This window comes from Megalops cyprinoides, chromosome 7 (assembly GCF_013368585.1).
Source record: "Megalops cyprinoides isolate fMegCyp1 chromosome 7, fMegCyp1.pri, whole genome shotgun sequence".
Lineage (NCBI taxonomy): Eukaryota > Metazoa > Chordata > Actinopteri > Elopiformes > Megalopidae > Megalops > Megalops cyprinoides.
The window spans coordinates 1,230,472-1,245,304 of NC_050589.1; the positions used below are offsets into that span (position 1 = coordinate 1,230,472).

At 46.7% G+C, this 14,833-nt stretch overlaps 1 protein-coding gene across 1 annotated transcript in view; it reads right to left on the reverse strand.

Moving 5' to 3' along the window:
- Positions 1-12,547, reverse strand: part of LOC118780243 (stabilin-1-like) — a 31,529-nt gene extending 18,982 nt beyond the window's left edge. Inside the window, exons 1-22 of the mRNA XM_036532652.1 lie at positions 12,291-12,547; positions 11,330-11,466; positions 10,665-10,780; positions 10,491-10,576; positions 9,769-9,838; positions 9,555-9,650; positions 9,250-9,360; positions 8,168-8,361; positions 7,717-7,847; positions 6,029-6,156; positions 5,767-5,843; positions 5,145-5,267; positions 4,820-4,951; positions 4,658-4,729; positions 3,946-4,059; positions 3,257-3,310; positions 3,024-3,104; positions 2,175-2,327; positions 1,785-1,847; positions 1,290-1,385; positions 955-1,041; positions 382-493 (exon numbers count right to left, since the gene is read on the reverse strand). Of these exons, the coding sequence (XP_036388545.1) occupies positions 382-493; positions 955-1,041; positions 1,290-1,385; positions 1,785-1,847; positions 2,175-2,327; positions 3,024-3,104; positions 3,257-3,310; positions 3,946-4,059; positions 4,658-4,729; positions 4,820-4,951; positions 5,145-5,267; positions 5,767-5,843; positions 6,029-6,156; positions 7,717-7,847; positions 8,168-8,361; positions 9,250-9,360; positions 9,555-9,650; positions 9,769-9,838; positions 10,491-10,576; positions 10,665-10,780; positions 11,330-11,466; positions 12,291-12,347 (2,290 nt within the window). The 5' untranslated portion in view covers positions 12,348-12,547. The remainder of the gene's footprint in view (positions 1-381; positions 494-954; positions 1,042-1,289; positions 1,386-1,784; positions 1,848-2,174; positions 2,328-3,023; positions 3,105-3,256; positions 3,311-3,945; positions 4,060-4,657; positions 4,730-4,819; positions 4,952-5,144; positions 5,268-5,766; positions 5,844-6,028; positions 6,157-7,716; positions 7,848-8,167; positions 8,362-9,249; positions 9,361-9,554; positions 9,651-9,768; positions 9,839-10,490; positions 10,577-10,664; positions 10,781-11,329; positions 11,467-12,290) is intronic.
- Between the last annotated feature and the right edge of the window lie 2,286 nt (positions 12,548-14,833).

Sequence of the window (14,833 nt, forward strand, 5' to 3'; positions counted from 1 at the left end):
ACACAGCCTTCACACAGACAGTCTGAGGAGACACACCGCACACACAGCCTTCACACAGGCAGTCTGAGGAGACACACCGCACACACAGCCTTCACACAGACAGTCTGAGGAGACACACCGCACACACAGCCTTCACACAGACAGTCTGAGGAGACACACCACACACACAGCCTTCAGCAGGAGCGGCTCACAGCTTCATTACTGCAGTGATGCATTTAATGCTAAAGCGACCTGAGCGTCAGCCCAAAAAGCTGTGGTGATGACTGGGGTTGAGGATGGGGGTTGGGGGTGGGGGTTGGGGGGTTGAGGGTGGGGGTTGAGAGTGGGGGGTGGGTTGGGGAGTTTGTGTGAGGGTGGGATTGAGGGGTGCTTGGTGCTCACCTTCATCGCAGTTCTCCCCGCACTTGCTCTCCTTCTCACAGGTTTGGCAGTCCACGCCCGTGAACCCAGGCATACAGATGCAGGATCCATCTCCATGGATACCGTCCCTGCACTGGGGGGGTGTAACGCCAGCAGCAACAAAATGCTCACACCGAAACGCTCACACCGAAACGCTCACACTGAAACGCTCACACCGAAACGCTCACACCAAAACGCTCAGGAACAATCCATAAGACTGACTAAGAGTGTTTAACTGCATGCACCAAGTGTGCTGTCAAGGCAAGGTCCTTACGGGGTTGATTTGTACATTGGAAATGCACTGTGGGTAAAGCATTGGGCCCTAAGCGATCACTGAGGCCTGCAACACTGCAGAGCAGAGGATTCTGGGGAATGTGGGAAGAGTTTCTCTGATCACATCTGATTGGTTCTGGCCTTAAATCCAGCCCCTTATGCAAGGTGAAATAGAGAGAGATTAGGGATGGCATTATCTAAGAGTCTCAGAGAGGGAAATCTCTCCCACAGGCAAGTGGCCACATTGAGGCAGCATTTGCACAGGTGAGAGTTCCTGCTTACCTGGCCTTTATCATGGCAGGGATGCTGGAAGCCACCCACGCAAGGCTTGCAGTCTTCGCCATAGAAACCCTTACAGCACTCTATTCTCTGCAAAGGCCAGGAACATCCGACTCAGACACAAGGACTAGAACTACACCAAAAACCCATACTACATGCCCAACGCAAGACTAATGAGGCTTTCTGCTCCCCGAGGACCAATAGCAGCTGCGATAGGCTGTGTTCCTGCTCTTAGATGACCAATAGCAGCTGCGATAGGCCTTGTTCCTGCTCTTAGATGACCAATAGCAGCTGCGATAGGCCGTGCTCCTGCTCCCACTAAGCCAATGGAAGCTCACCATTACGGTGATGTTGCAGTATTTGGCACAACCCTTCATGCTGTACACAGGGACGTCAGGAAGATGCTGGTACATACAGCCTTTGAGATGACCCTCCTGTGGAAGAGACAGTTCACTGAGAGCTCATATATTCAGATGGCACCCCCCCCGTCTAACAGCAGCTCATATATTCAGATGGCACAGCCCCCCCCCCCGTCTAACAGCAGCTCATATATTCAGATGGCACAGCCCCCCCCCCGTCTAACAGCAGCTCATATATTCAGATGGCACAGCCCCCCCCCCTGTCTAACAGCAGCTCATATATTCAGATGGCACAGCCCCCCCCCCGTCTAACAGCAGCTCATATATTCAGATGGCACTGCCCTCCCCCGGTCTAACTGCACCCCCCCCGTCTAACAACAGCTCATATATTCAGATGCCCCCCCCCCCGTCTAACAGCAGCTCATGCTGTGCATTTGAAAGGGCAAATCCCCCCCCTCAGGTGTGCTGCTTTACCAGCTCAGTGCTCCCGGGTGGGCACTGGGTCTTCTGCAGTTCACTGCAGCTCACACACTCCCCCTGGAGGCAAAGCACAGAAATACATTTTTATCATTAGCAGATAACCTTAGCCAGGACTTACAAACTTGCATATACTTGCAATGTAAATTTTACATGTTAACCACTTATGTGACAGACATCCACTGAAGCACTGTGGCATGGGGCTTCCCACAGGTTGGAAGTGCTTGGCACAAATGTGGCGTTTTTTCTCATTTCATTTGATGGAGGCATTGATTTCAATTTTTAAACTGAATTCATCAAGCACATATCACACAGCCCAATCACCAGAATACTTTAATTTCTTCTGACCATGGCTGCGGGACACCTGGAAACAGGTGTGGGGCTCACCACAGCGATCCTGCTCCCCGCCACGTCACACCTGTGCGGCAGGAGTGGCGTGATGGTGTTTGGCGCCAAAACGCCGTCAATCAGGTGGATGATGCCATTGGCCGCAAACACGTCCGTGGCGTGTAACGGCACCCCATCGACCAGGATCCTCCCCTGTATGCAGAGACACAGTGTGGACCGTGGAGACACTTCACATCTCTGCTTCCTTCTCTGCTCCCAGGCCAACCCCCAGCCTCATATAATCATTTGCATATTATATGCATTTATAATAGGTATCATTTTTATTATTTAGGTATTTGGCTGCTGCTTCCTGAGATGACTACCAGATGGCCTCATAACTTCCTGACTTCTGTGTATCATTTTGTTAATGTCCTTTACCTGTGTTAATTAGTTATTGGTTTCACCAGCGTTCTCTGATATTTAAGCCCTGCCAATGGTCCACCTGCTCAGTCTTGAGTTGCCATGCTTGTTTTGTGTGAGTTCTTGTACCAAGCCTGTTTTGCTCTCTCCTGAGTCCTCTGTAAAGGAAATGTTATTTTCTTTGAACCAAGCCTACCGTGTCCTGAGCCATCTGTGTGCTTGGATTCGCCCTGCTGCTCCTTACAATAAGATTATTACACATTTGTTTGAAAATGGAAACAATTCCCCCTTGTGCATAAGTCTTTATTATGAAAGTATTACAGTACAATATTATTACAGTACAATATCTGCCCATTTCCCTGTCCTCTGGGATCTTTAGAAAGTAAACCCTGTGAATGATGAGGATCTCCTGTACATATTTACATACACAACTAACACGACTGTTTGTAGCTGAAGCATTTGAATCCGTAACTCATCAGAGTAACTCACATCCTCAGAGCAGGAAACGGAGATATGAACCCTGGCCATCGTCTGAACCTCAGCCTTCATCATCAGCTCCTCCACTGTGACCTGGGAGAAGGACACACTCTGCATCATTCTCTCCTCTATGTCTCCAGGGCTTGTTTAAACATGAAATGTCTTCTGTTGCTGTAAACGTTTGCATCCAGGTGATGTTCCCATCCCTCACAGGCGCACACCTGTAACAGTGAGTGCTCTCTTACCATGGCTCCTGGGAACACGTGGTATTTCAGAAGCTCCTGGAGTTTGTGCTTGCCCTGCAGGAAGAACAGAGAGCAGCATTTAAAACAATTTACTCACTTATGATCACCTGGCTCACGGTTTTAATGTGAGACTGGCTGGAATTTAATTCAGACGAGTAACATTACAATTCAGCACAAAGGACTGCAGCACTAACCATTGTGCACGTTTTTACCCTGTCTTCCTCACTTCATTCAAACTTGTTATGCTCCACAGGGAGAACTACTGGTTATCAGCCAAGCCTCTACACCAAAGCTCTTCTGAAACAGCCAAACTCTGCCTTAGTGACCCTAATCTCCCACCTAAACCTGGGGCGACAGTGTAGCATAGTGGTTAAGGAACAGGACTCCTAACCGAAAGGTTACCGGTTCCCCATGGGGACATTGGTGCTGTACCCTTGGGCAATGTATTTAACCTACAATTGCCTCAATAAATATCCAGCTGCATAAACAGATAACATTGTTAAAAAAAAAAACACGGTAATTGATGTACATGGTTCTGGATAAAAACCACTTACTAAATGCCAATAATGTAAATGCAGCTGTTAGTGCTGCATGTTCTCTGCCTGTTTGTTCTGTTCTCTCACGCTGTCTCTACAGAGCAAATACGTGCAGGCTGCAGGCTGACTCTCTCATGCTCCTCAGTGTCTCACCTCTGTCAGCAGGTACGTGAGTGTGCCGTCGCTCAGCCTGTCCAAAGCCTCGTTCGTTGGGACAAACACAGTGAGCGGGCCAGCACCATTCAGAGGCAGCGGAATCCCACAGTTCTGCAGAACCAGACACCCTCTCATCACAACCCCCAAATCCCTATCCCCCAAATCCTGACCCCAAAACCCTATCCCCCAAATCGCTATCCCCCAAACCCTGACCCCAAAACCCTGTGCCCTAAACCTGTTTCCAGCCTACACAGTTTTCTCCCTGTTATACTTCATGCACAGGACAGCACATTGTGGATGCCACACATAGAGAATTTACTTTGTTCATGCATATTTCCATGATTTTTATCACTCTAAGCCTGGGTTACAGAGATGTGTAATTTGGTCTTGATCTATCCAAATTTTTTGATTTATATTGATTAATTGTATTTACTACAATGCACCAAAAGTCACTCTCAGTTATGGCTGCAAAGAAATAATTCTAATAATGTTATTAATATTAGAGAATTGTTATTAATAAGAGTACAACTAATGATAAGTGCTCTATTACTACTGATAGTGATGCACAAATAACAATATTTGAAATCCATGTAGAGAATTTAAACTAAAGAAAATAAGCATGTTTGCTATGTAAAGTAAAGCTCAATTAAATGCCTCTAGCATCTCACAGCCCAGCTTCCAAACAAGGGTTTCCAGTGAAAACACTTACGTCCACCAGAGACTGAAATGAGCTGTACTTCGGATTACTTGCGAGAATCTCACCTATCGTCTTATTTTCAACCTGAAATAAAAAAAAAAAATTACTTGGTACAGACTGGTCACTGCGGAAGAAAAAAGGCAGAAAGAGAAAAAAATATTTTATCTGCTTTACCTTATTGTTTGAAGTGCCGGGGTCTATGTTTGTAATGGGCCCGTTGATAATGTGAATGATTCCATTGGCTGCAGGAATATCACTTTGCACAACTGAGTAAAATGTGTACGGTGATTTCACAAAGAGGAATGTCTGTAGCAACAGAAGCACAAACAGAGCTCAGCCTCACCTGTTCTACAGGTGTGTGCTGTCACATCTGGTAGCACACCTGCATGATATATAACAACTGATAGAACCTGTACACAATTTTACATCAAACAGCAGGAGTGAATTTTCACATCTTATGGAACATTCTTCATCAGACTGCCCTGCAGAGCATCAGTACCTTGTCATCACGGAATCGAACCTGTTCTCCACCAAGTGTCCAAAAGTCATTGCCTTGCAGCTGATTCAGTATTTTCTGACCAGGGATCAGGTGATGTCTGCACAATAACCTCTCTGAAACACTCTTCAAGCAGAAAATAGAAAAAAGCATTTCAGACATGGACATAAACGATAAGGAGCACTGCTGAAAGAGAGATACATTTTCTCAGAGAGTTCTGGCTGAGTTTATCTCGTATAAATGCCTATTGATAAATATTACATACTGGTGAGCATGAGGGTGAGTCTGAGTGTGAGTGTGAGAGTAAGTGTGAGGATGAGCGTGAGTGTGAGTGTGAGTGTGAGCATGAGTGTGAGGATGAGTGTGAGGATGGGTGTGAGTGTGAGTGTGAGTGTGAGGATGAGTGTGAGTGTGAGTGTGAGTGTGAGTATGAGTGTGAGTGTGAGTGTGAGGATGGGTGTGAGTGTGAGAGTAAGTGTGAGTGTGAGGATGAGGATGGGTGTGAGAGTAAGTGTGAGTGTGAGTATGAGGATAGGTGTGAGTGTGAGAGTAAGTGTGAGTGTGAGTGTGAGTGTGAGTGTGAGTGTGAGTGTGAGTGTGAGGATGAGTGTGGTGTTGCACTCACAGTCAGTGGCTGTCTGAGTGGTGGTACGAGGGCAGTGAAAGGGCCATGCTTGCTCAGGGTCAACTGGCATCCTTTCTCTGAAAACACAACATGCTGATTATGCCCCTTCATAAACCCAGCCGCCCTGCCAAGCATGTGAATAAATAACAGTGATCGAGAAATTCAGTGAATACTGTTTCAAACTCCACCCCTGTATGGTTCAAGGCTACATGACAAGGGAGATGTGTGAAGTCCAGTCACTAATTTTGATGAAAGTCATCACCGAAAAGTTGGATGGCCCCGGTCAGGTTTCCTCTCAGCGGTCCCTCTCGGTCCAGTTCCAAGACCCTCTCCAAGATGTTACCATAGCAACGTCTGCCATCACCAATTTGCTCGGCATCGCAGGTGCATCTAAAAAAGGTGTTTCCCAAGGAGCTCAGGGTGTGCACATACGATTTAAACTATACTCAGCTTGACCAAAGTGGCATAATTAAGTGTAAGCAAACAAAGCTAACAAGATTCACAGTGTGTAAGGTATCATGATATAACCTAATGTTGTTCTTATAGATCATTGTTAGATCTGCTCCTTTCTTGAAGAGCTCTGAGCAGTAAATTCATCCTGAAAGCAGGTACTGAAAAGCTGAAAGTAGGGTTATATCCCTGCCTTGTTTTCATTCATGTGGCACTCAATTCCTTTCACCCATGTACCCATCCCCTTTCACCCATATACCCATCCCCTTTCACCCATATACCCATCCCTTTCACCCATGTACCCATCCCTTTCACCCATGTACCCATCCCCTTTCACCCATATACCCATCCCCTTTCACCCATATACCCATCCTCTTTCACCCATATACCCATCCTCTTTCACCCATATACCCATCCCTTTCACCCATATACCCATCCTCTTTCACCCATGTACCCATCCCCTTTCACCCATATACCCATCCCCTTTCACCCATTTACCCATCCTCTTTCACCCATATACCCATCCCTTTCACCCATATATCCATCCCCTTTCACCCATATACCCATCCTCTTTCACCCATATACCCATCCTCTTTCACCCATATACCCATCCTCTTTCACCCATATACCCATCCCTTTCACCCATATACCCATCCCTTTCACCCATGTATCCATCTCCTTTCACACATGTACCCATCTCCTTTCAAACACAACCCCCATACATCTCCTTTCACCTTAGGAACCTTGCAAATCTCTGTGGATATGTGTGTCTGCCAAAAGCACTCATGAAAAATGATGCAATGAAGATGCAGAAGCTGCAGTAACGGTAGCAGAAGCAGTAACAGTAATAGTAGCAGTAGTAGTGTAAAGGTGCAGTCTTCACTATGGACACTTTTTTCTTTCCTGTTTTTATTCTTCTATGTGTGTATAAATATGCTTAATTTCCCCGCCTGGGGATCAGTAAAGTGTTATCTTATGTTATCGTATCTATCTTACAACCCTGTGTGTTTCTCATTGAGAAACCTCATGATGAGAAGCGTTTTTGCCAGGTTCACCACCAAACAGTAAAAGCATGAGAATGTGAGTCAGGCTGGCAGGGCATTGGCTAATCGGTAAATTGTTTAATTGAGATGCCACACCCAGCAGGCATTGAAAGGGCTGGGTCACGTGAACAGAGAAGGAAGCAAGGACAGATCCAGGGAGGGTGGTTTAATCCTTGAGTTTATACAGTTCAGTCCTTATTACCTTTTCATCTTTGCCTGTTTTATCAGTTTTAATCTGATGCATTTATTTTAAAAAAATGATACTTCTTTGAACATGTCCATTTAGTTTTTATGGGAGAAGTTTTGGCCAGCTTCACAAGTAGCAGTAACAACAGTGGTGGTGGTAGCAGCAATAGCAATAGTAGCAGTTGTAGCAGTATCAGCAGAAGCAACAGCAGCAGTTGTAGCATTAGCAGAAGCAGTATTAGCCGTAGCAGCAGTCTGGGGCGTTACTCACGCAGGCAGTCCATTCTGACCCGTTTGGCACCGGGCTGTCTTGTGGCATGTGCTCTCTCTGCAAGCTGACTTCAGCCTGCACCCTGTCTCAGGGGTGGAGCCCTCGTACCCACTCTTACACACACAGCGAGACTGTGGGGAGATGCACACCATCAGAGAGTGCGTGCACACACCTCTCAAAACTGGTTATTTCGCGTAGTATCATCGTCCTTTGAGTTCTTTTGTTTGTGACTGAAAGGAGGTTCTGATACACGTTAATCTTCAGAACCAAACATCCTTCTGTCCTGATGACCTGACCTTGACACCTTTTCACAAGGATGTGTTTTTTGAAAACGTAGAGAAGAAACATCAGTCATTACTCTATCACCATCAATATATCACTAGGGGATAACTGGCCATTGGCCTTTGACCTTTGACCTATCCCTGTGAATGAGGGGGGGTGGGGCACTCACCCTCCCGGGGCTGGTGTACATGCAGACGGTTGAGTCGGTGGGACAGCCCCCGTTATCAGTGGTGCAGGGGTTCAGCGGGGAACACACTCGGCCGTTCCCCTCATAGCCTGCGTTACACCTGCACTGGTAGCGTCTGGGGCCCAGCTCGGTGCACTCAGCATTCTGATCGCACACGTCCAGCGAGCACATCGCCCCTGCAGGTGCAGAAATGCAGAAACAGGCATGCATCCGTCAGTCTTCCGGGGCCTCAGCAGTGCGTGGGATCTGCAGCGGTGCTCTGTGTTAAAACACATGCCTCTCCTTTTCTCCCTTCTGTTTTAACATTGTGCACTTTCGGGAAATTTTTTTTCAACGTTGACACTAAAATAGGGTTGCCACAATGTGCCAGAGCAACATGAAACGCCACAATGCTGTAAACGTGTGTTGTGGTCATACAGCCCTGTAACTGTGAGGAAAAGGCTCACTCTATCTGCGGTCATACAGCCCTGTAGCTGTGAGGAAAAGGCTCACTCTATCTGCGGTCATACAGCCCTGTAGCTGTGAGGAAAAGGCTCACTCTATCTGCGGTCATACAGCCCTGTAGCTGTGAGGAAAAGGCTCACTCTATCTGCGGTCATACAGCCCTGTAGCTGTGAGGAAAAGGCTCACTCTATCTGTGGTCATACAGCCCTGTAGCTGTGAGGAAAAGGCTCACTCTATCTCAGTCTCAGGGTGAGATCAATCTCAGGGTGAGATCAGCTCAGAACTGAGCCAATAAATGTCATCCATGACATTCAGGGCCTGCCGTGATAACAGAGGTTCTTTTCCATTTGAGCTGTGATCGGGCAGTGTTACCTGTGCAGGTGAGGCCATTTGAGCTGTGATCGGGCAGTTTTACCTGTGCAGGTGAGGCCATTTGAGCTGTGATCAAGCAGTGTTACCTGGGCAGGTGAGGCCATTTGAGCTGTGATCGGGCAGTGTTGTGAGGCCATTTGAGCTGTGATCGGGCAGTGTTACCCGTGCAGGTGAGGCCATTTGAGCTGTGATCGGGCAGTGTTACCCGTGCAGGTGAGGCCATTTGAGCTGTGATCGGGCAGTGTTACCTGTGCAGGTGAGGCCAGTCTTCTTAAACCCTGGCAGGCACTCGCAGGTTGCAGTTCCCCCGGTCTGCTTGCAGTAGGAGTGAAGGCTGCAGTTCTTACAGGACTGGCTCTCTGTTTAACAGAGGGAGTGTATTACAGCATCCTGGTCCAGGGCCACTGTGTTAATGTGCTGCACAGTCACCTCATCCACTAAAAGCACATTAAGCAACTTAAAAATGAGAAAAAATGAATATATGCATCATGGAGAACCATGACAGAAGTGATGATGATGATGATGATGATGAAGGTTATTGGGGAGTCTTTACCTTGATCACACCTGGGTCCATGGTAGGGTGGCTGACAGTAACACTCTCCATTACCACTGGGCCCATGGTTACACTCTCCATGAACACAGTTACACACTGCAGAGATGAAGTTACACTGTTATAGTCTCCATGGACAGTTTTTACGCAATGGCACTATATGAGGAAACAGATTTCGCCGATGGCAGATGGCAGTATGTGTGGGAATAGATTTTACCTGAGGTGCAGTGATCCCCGTAAGTGTTCTTGTTCTTACATTCCTGGCAAGCAAACCCTGTAAAACCCTCCTAGGAGAGCAGAGCAATGAAACGGTGATAAACTTCCACAGAACTACAACACCATGCATCACTGCCTCACCGTGGATATATGTAATATATAATAATAATGTTGACAGAGACGTGTTGTGATGTCAGCAGTAGGTGGTGTGAGGGGGGCCATGCGGCTGTAAGACTCGCCTCACAGACACACGTCCCGTTACCGTGGATATATGTAGTATATAATAATAATGTTGACAGAGACGTGTTGTGATGTCAGCAGTAGGTGGTGTGAGGGGGGCCATGCGGCTGTAAGACTCGCCTCACAGACACACGTCCCGTTACCGTGGATATATGTAGTATATAATAATAATGTTGACAGAGACGTGTTGTGATGTCAGCAGTAGGTGGTGTGAGGGGGGCCATGCGGCTGTAAGACTCGCCTCACAGACACACGTCCCGTTACCGTGGATATATGTAGTATATAATAATAATGTTGACAGAGACGTGTTGTGATGTCAGCAGTAGGTGGTGTGAGGGGGGCCATGCGGCTGTAAGACTCGCCTCACAGACACACGTCCCGTTACCGTGGATATATGTAATATATAATAATAATGTTGACAGAGACGTGTTGTGATGTCAGCAGTAGGTGGTGTGAGGGGGGCCATGCGGCTGTAAGACTCGCCTCACAGACACACGTCCCATTCCTGTTGGCCCCATCCATGCAGGTCCCGTGCCAGTTGCAGACGCGACCAGACCAGCTGGGGCATGCTGGGAAGACAGGGCAGACAGGTGAGATCACCTGAGCAAAGAGCAGACCGGTACCTGAGAGCAGGACCACAGCAGGGTGAACACTCACGCAAACACAGAGGGCCCCAGGCCTCAGGACAGCATCTGTGCTCCGTCACCTTCCTCTCACAGGTGTGCCTGCAGCCAGGTAGCTGCCTGGAATGCCCACCGATGTTCACTGTGTACCTGCAACACACACCATGGGCCAGTCAGTGTGGGCTGGGATAGGGTGCATGTGTCACAGACCAGCACTGTCAGCCTCACTGCTTCCTAATGCAACATTGAAAGTCTTGTCTTCAGTCTTTAAACAAGACTGATACTGCAGATCACCGATGCAGAGTATCCAGTACTGTGATGTTGGACCATCAACAGCTGAAAGAGTTGGAGCATTAGACTCTGAGATACACTCTGGCCTTTATGGTTATAACATCAGCAGCTTTTCACTTCTCACAGCAAATCCTGTCTGTGAGCGAGTGTTCATCCTGTCAGTGTCTCTGTCTGCAGATTTATTGATCCACTCTATGAGTGAATGAGTTGAAATGGAGCTCTATCTGTGAGTGAAGTTTTGAATGAGGCACTGGCTGTGAGTGAAGGTTGGAATTGGTCTCTGTCTGTGAGTGAAGGTTGGAATGGGTCTCCGTCTGTGAGTGAAGGTTGGAATTGGTCTCTGTCTGTGAGTGAAGGTTGGAATTGGTCTCTGTCTGTGAGTGAGATGAGCTGGAAGGGGGCGCGTACGTGCAGTTAGCTGTCCCCATGTCCTTCGTGATTTTGCGAGAGCCGACAGGGCACAAAGCTGTGGGCGTGACAGCGCAGGAGGTGCAGGGGGTGGAGAATCGCAGGACACGCACCTCATCGCAGCGGCCCTGATGCTTCTGAAGGGCGAGAGAACCGTTCCGTTTGTGTATTTCAGCACGCCTACAATTTGTTTACTATAGTTGCCATTTAACTGCTGTGCATTCTAACTGCCAAATATATATATATACTCACTCACATCTCACTAACTCACATCTGTCACATATGTAAATAATATATACATAATTGATTAATAAATAATGAATGAGATTATTTATTACGCTGCACAGACCTGCTGGGACAGGATTACACCAGTTTCCCTGGCCCAAGACAAATCATACTGTTGTAGACATACAATCAAACGATCAAATTAGAATACAGAAATTAAAAACTGAATGAATTTAGATATGAATAAATTACCATTACATTCATCCCATATAAAGCTATAATTATTTATGAATATGTAATGATTGAAAATTAAGCAACTGTGAACAAACAATTAACTGACACACTATTTTTTCTTATTTCAAATCCCAATCAAGGTGTTAAAACCAGCTGTGCTAATAAAAGAAGCAAAATTCTACCCTCTGATCTTCTCCACGGATCTCACGTTCTGAGCAGATAAAAGCTAAGACTGAGAGAACTCTAATATTATTCAGCATCTGTGAGCATGAGGACACTGCTCACATCATTCCTTCATTCTGCTGATGTCATTAAGTGAAGCAAAGCAGGCTAAGTAACTCACTCCAGAGTTCACCCACAGTGCCCCACCAGCCAATCAAAGTAGTAACCTTGGTTATGGTTAAGGTTATGCTTAATACTTATATTTAATACTTACTCTGCCACACTAACACAAATACACTTTATTATACTGGCATTCACAGCTCTTAACATTTCCACTTACCTCCTGGTGCTGTGCATCACAGGGCATCATAAGAAGAAGAATTAGAAGAGGGACCATGTCTGTGGAGTGTGCGCAGGTGCACCGACTGCTGTCTCTGTGAGCTTTGCACAGTGTGATATGTCTGCGAGTACAGTGCGGGTAGCGGAGCACTGAAACTTTCCTCAGACACGCAGTAATCTGCTTCCTCAAAGACAGACAGCAGAAAGCTTCACATGTCCTCTCAGGTCCCTGGTCTCCCTCGGCTCTGAGTGCACCACGCCGGGCTGAGCTCCAGACTGCAGAGGAAGGCACCCAGCCTTCCTCTCTTGTATGCTGTCCAAACTCAATGGGATGTCCTCGTTTGTCAGCTGACAGGATTACATCACTTTGTAAACGTTCCCAAAGGTTTGGATTGGATGCATTGGGTAGAGTGAATGGGATGACCCTATCAGATCGTTATGAGATGAGTGAATCTGTGCAGCATGATGTTCTAAAATGCCATCAGTAGTGTGGGTTTTAAATGCCTCACTTGTGTCCATATCAGAGGATGCACAATACAACTTTGGAATGGTGTCACAGTCAAGACGACTGAGTATAAAGCACAAGAGTATGTGCGTGCATGCATGCCTGCGTGTGTGCTTGCATATGTACGTATAAATTTAAGTGTCACATTCATGGGATGGTGTCCTAGCAATTCTTCACTTTTGTCAGTGTAGGAAGAATGCAGCAAGCTTCCTAACATGTTCACCTCTTTTACATGCAGGCATTTTCACTAGCCGGCTAGCATGTCTCCAACCACTCATAACACAGGGGCGTGAGTGATCTGGCACATGATGTGAAGTGTATAATCCAAAAAGAATAGCTCCTTAAGTCAAAACAAATCTTACATGGGTATAGATATAACATGAAAAATTTGTTCACCTTATTTTGAGCTATTTTATGAGTCTGTTAATTGTAACAGCAAGTGTATTATAGTAACTGTGGAGCTGGGGATTGTTCATAGGTAGACAGCGATAGGGATTCAGAGTGACTGTGTTACCCCTGGAAGGTGAGGCCTTGTTTTTATCCTACCATAGTTTATGCAAATGTTAGAGGCTTTTCAAACATCTCATTGGTTGGTGGCATCTAACAGACATACTCACACAGCTACCCTTTTTCAGATCCGTTTACACGGCCGGATATTTACTGAACCCATCCCAACAGCAAGTCCCTATCCAAGTTTCCAACTTGCAGCACACTGGGAGTCAGCTTTCTTATCCACTGGCTGAGCAAAGAGCTGAGCTTTATTTCAGATCTAGAGCAGGAGACTCAGATGTGGCTCAGAATGAGTCCTGTGGCCCACTGAAAGCTGTGCTAGACACACAATTAAGCTTCTGCTGCAAAAGCCTGTGTAATATCAGCAAGCTGGCTGAAACAGCAGCAGTGTGGTGAAGTGGTAAGGAGTAGGGCTTGTGACCAAAACGCTGTTGGTTTGATGCCTCACCGGGGCACGCCTATTGTACCCATGGGCAAGGTAATTAACCTGCATTTGCCAGCTTAATAATTTGTTAAAATTATAACCTTTATAAGTGTGCATGCTAAATGACAGTAATGTAATGTTAAACATCCTGTCTTTGCTTTTTAAAAGCAGCAGACGGCTAGTATTTAAACGCTACGCTCAGTGAGGGAGCTTGTGACTGCCTCACAGAGCAGATGTCCTGATGGCACCTCATCTTTCAGCGTAAAAACTGCTCCATCATCACTTCCTGCGTGCGGACAGCAAGCTGCTCTTCCTGCTATTCTCTCTTTAGCCTGCCGTACGATTTCCGCTCTGCTGTCAGGAAAAGGTTACGGCTAGGGAGGCCAATCTGTGGGATGCTTCTTGGCATCAGTGTAGAGGGGCCTGATCATCAGAGAGCAGAACTGGGGTAACAGGAAGAGAGCAGTGTTGGGGTAACAGGCTTGGGCAGGCAGCAGTGTTGGGGTAACAGGCTTGGGCAGGCAGCAGTACATGGGCTGAACGCATGGTCTTCCATATGGTTCATGTTCCTCTTTCCCCCCATCACCATGGAAACTACTGATGATGCTAAACCTCACAATTTAAACATAAGGAAGATATAGAGGGGTACACAGGGGTCCCCAAAATGATGAAAAGGGGGGAAGTGTGTGTGTATTTGTGTGTGTGTGTATGTGAGCAGGGCTGGCAGCTCGCAGTTCAGGGGCTCAATGCCAGTTTGACTGGGACTCACATCTTTTTCACAGGAGGAAACAGCACTGCTAGGAAAGGCAGACAACAGCGTGGCTGTTATTGTACATGCAGGTCAAATCAAGATTCCTGGAATAAGAAGGAGGTCGGGGCACTGTGGAGCATCTTTCACAACCCGCTTCCCACAAAACAACCGTGTCAGATGAAAAGATGACTTTGAGTTCTTGGCAGGAGAGTGATTTCCTGAATAATTGACACATTTGTCAAAATTTTGCAAAGCAGCAAATTTTCATTCACGCATTGTGCTTCTCTGAGCATCATTTTAATTTCCGCTTGCACAAATATAAGAAGCTTTTAGGAAAACAATTTCTTCTGAGGT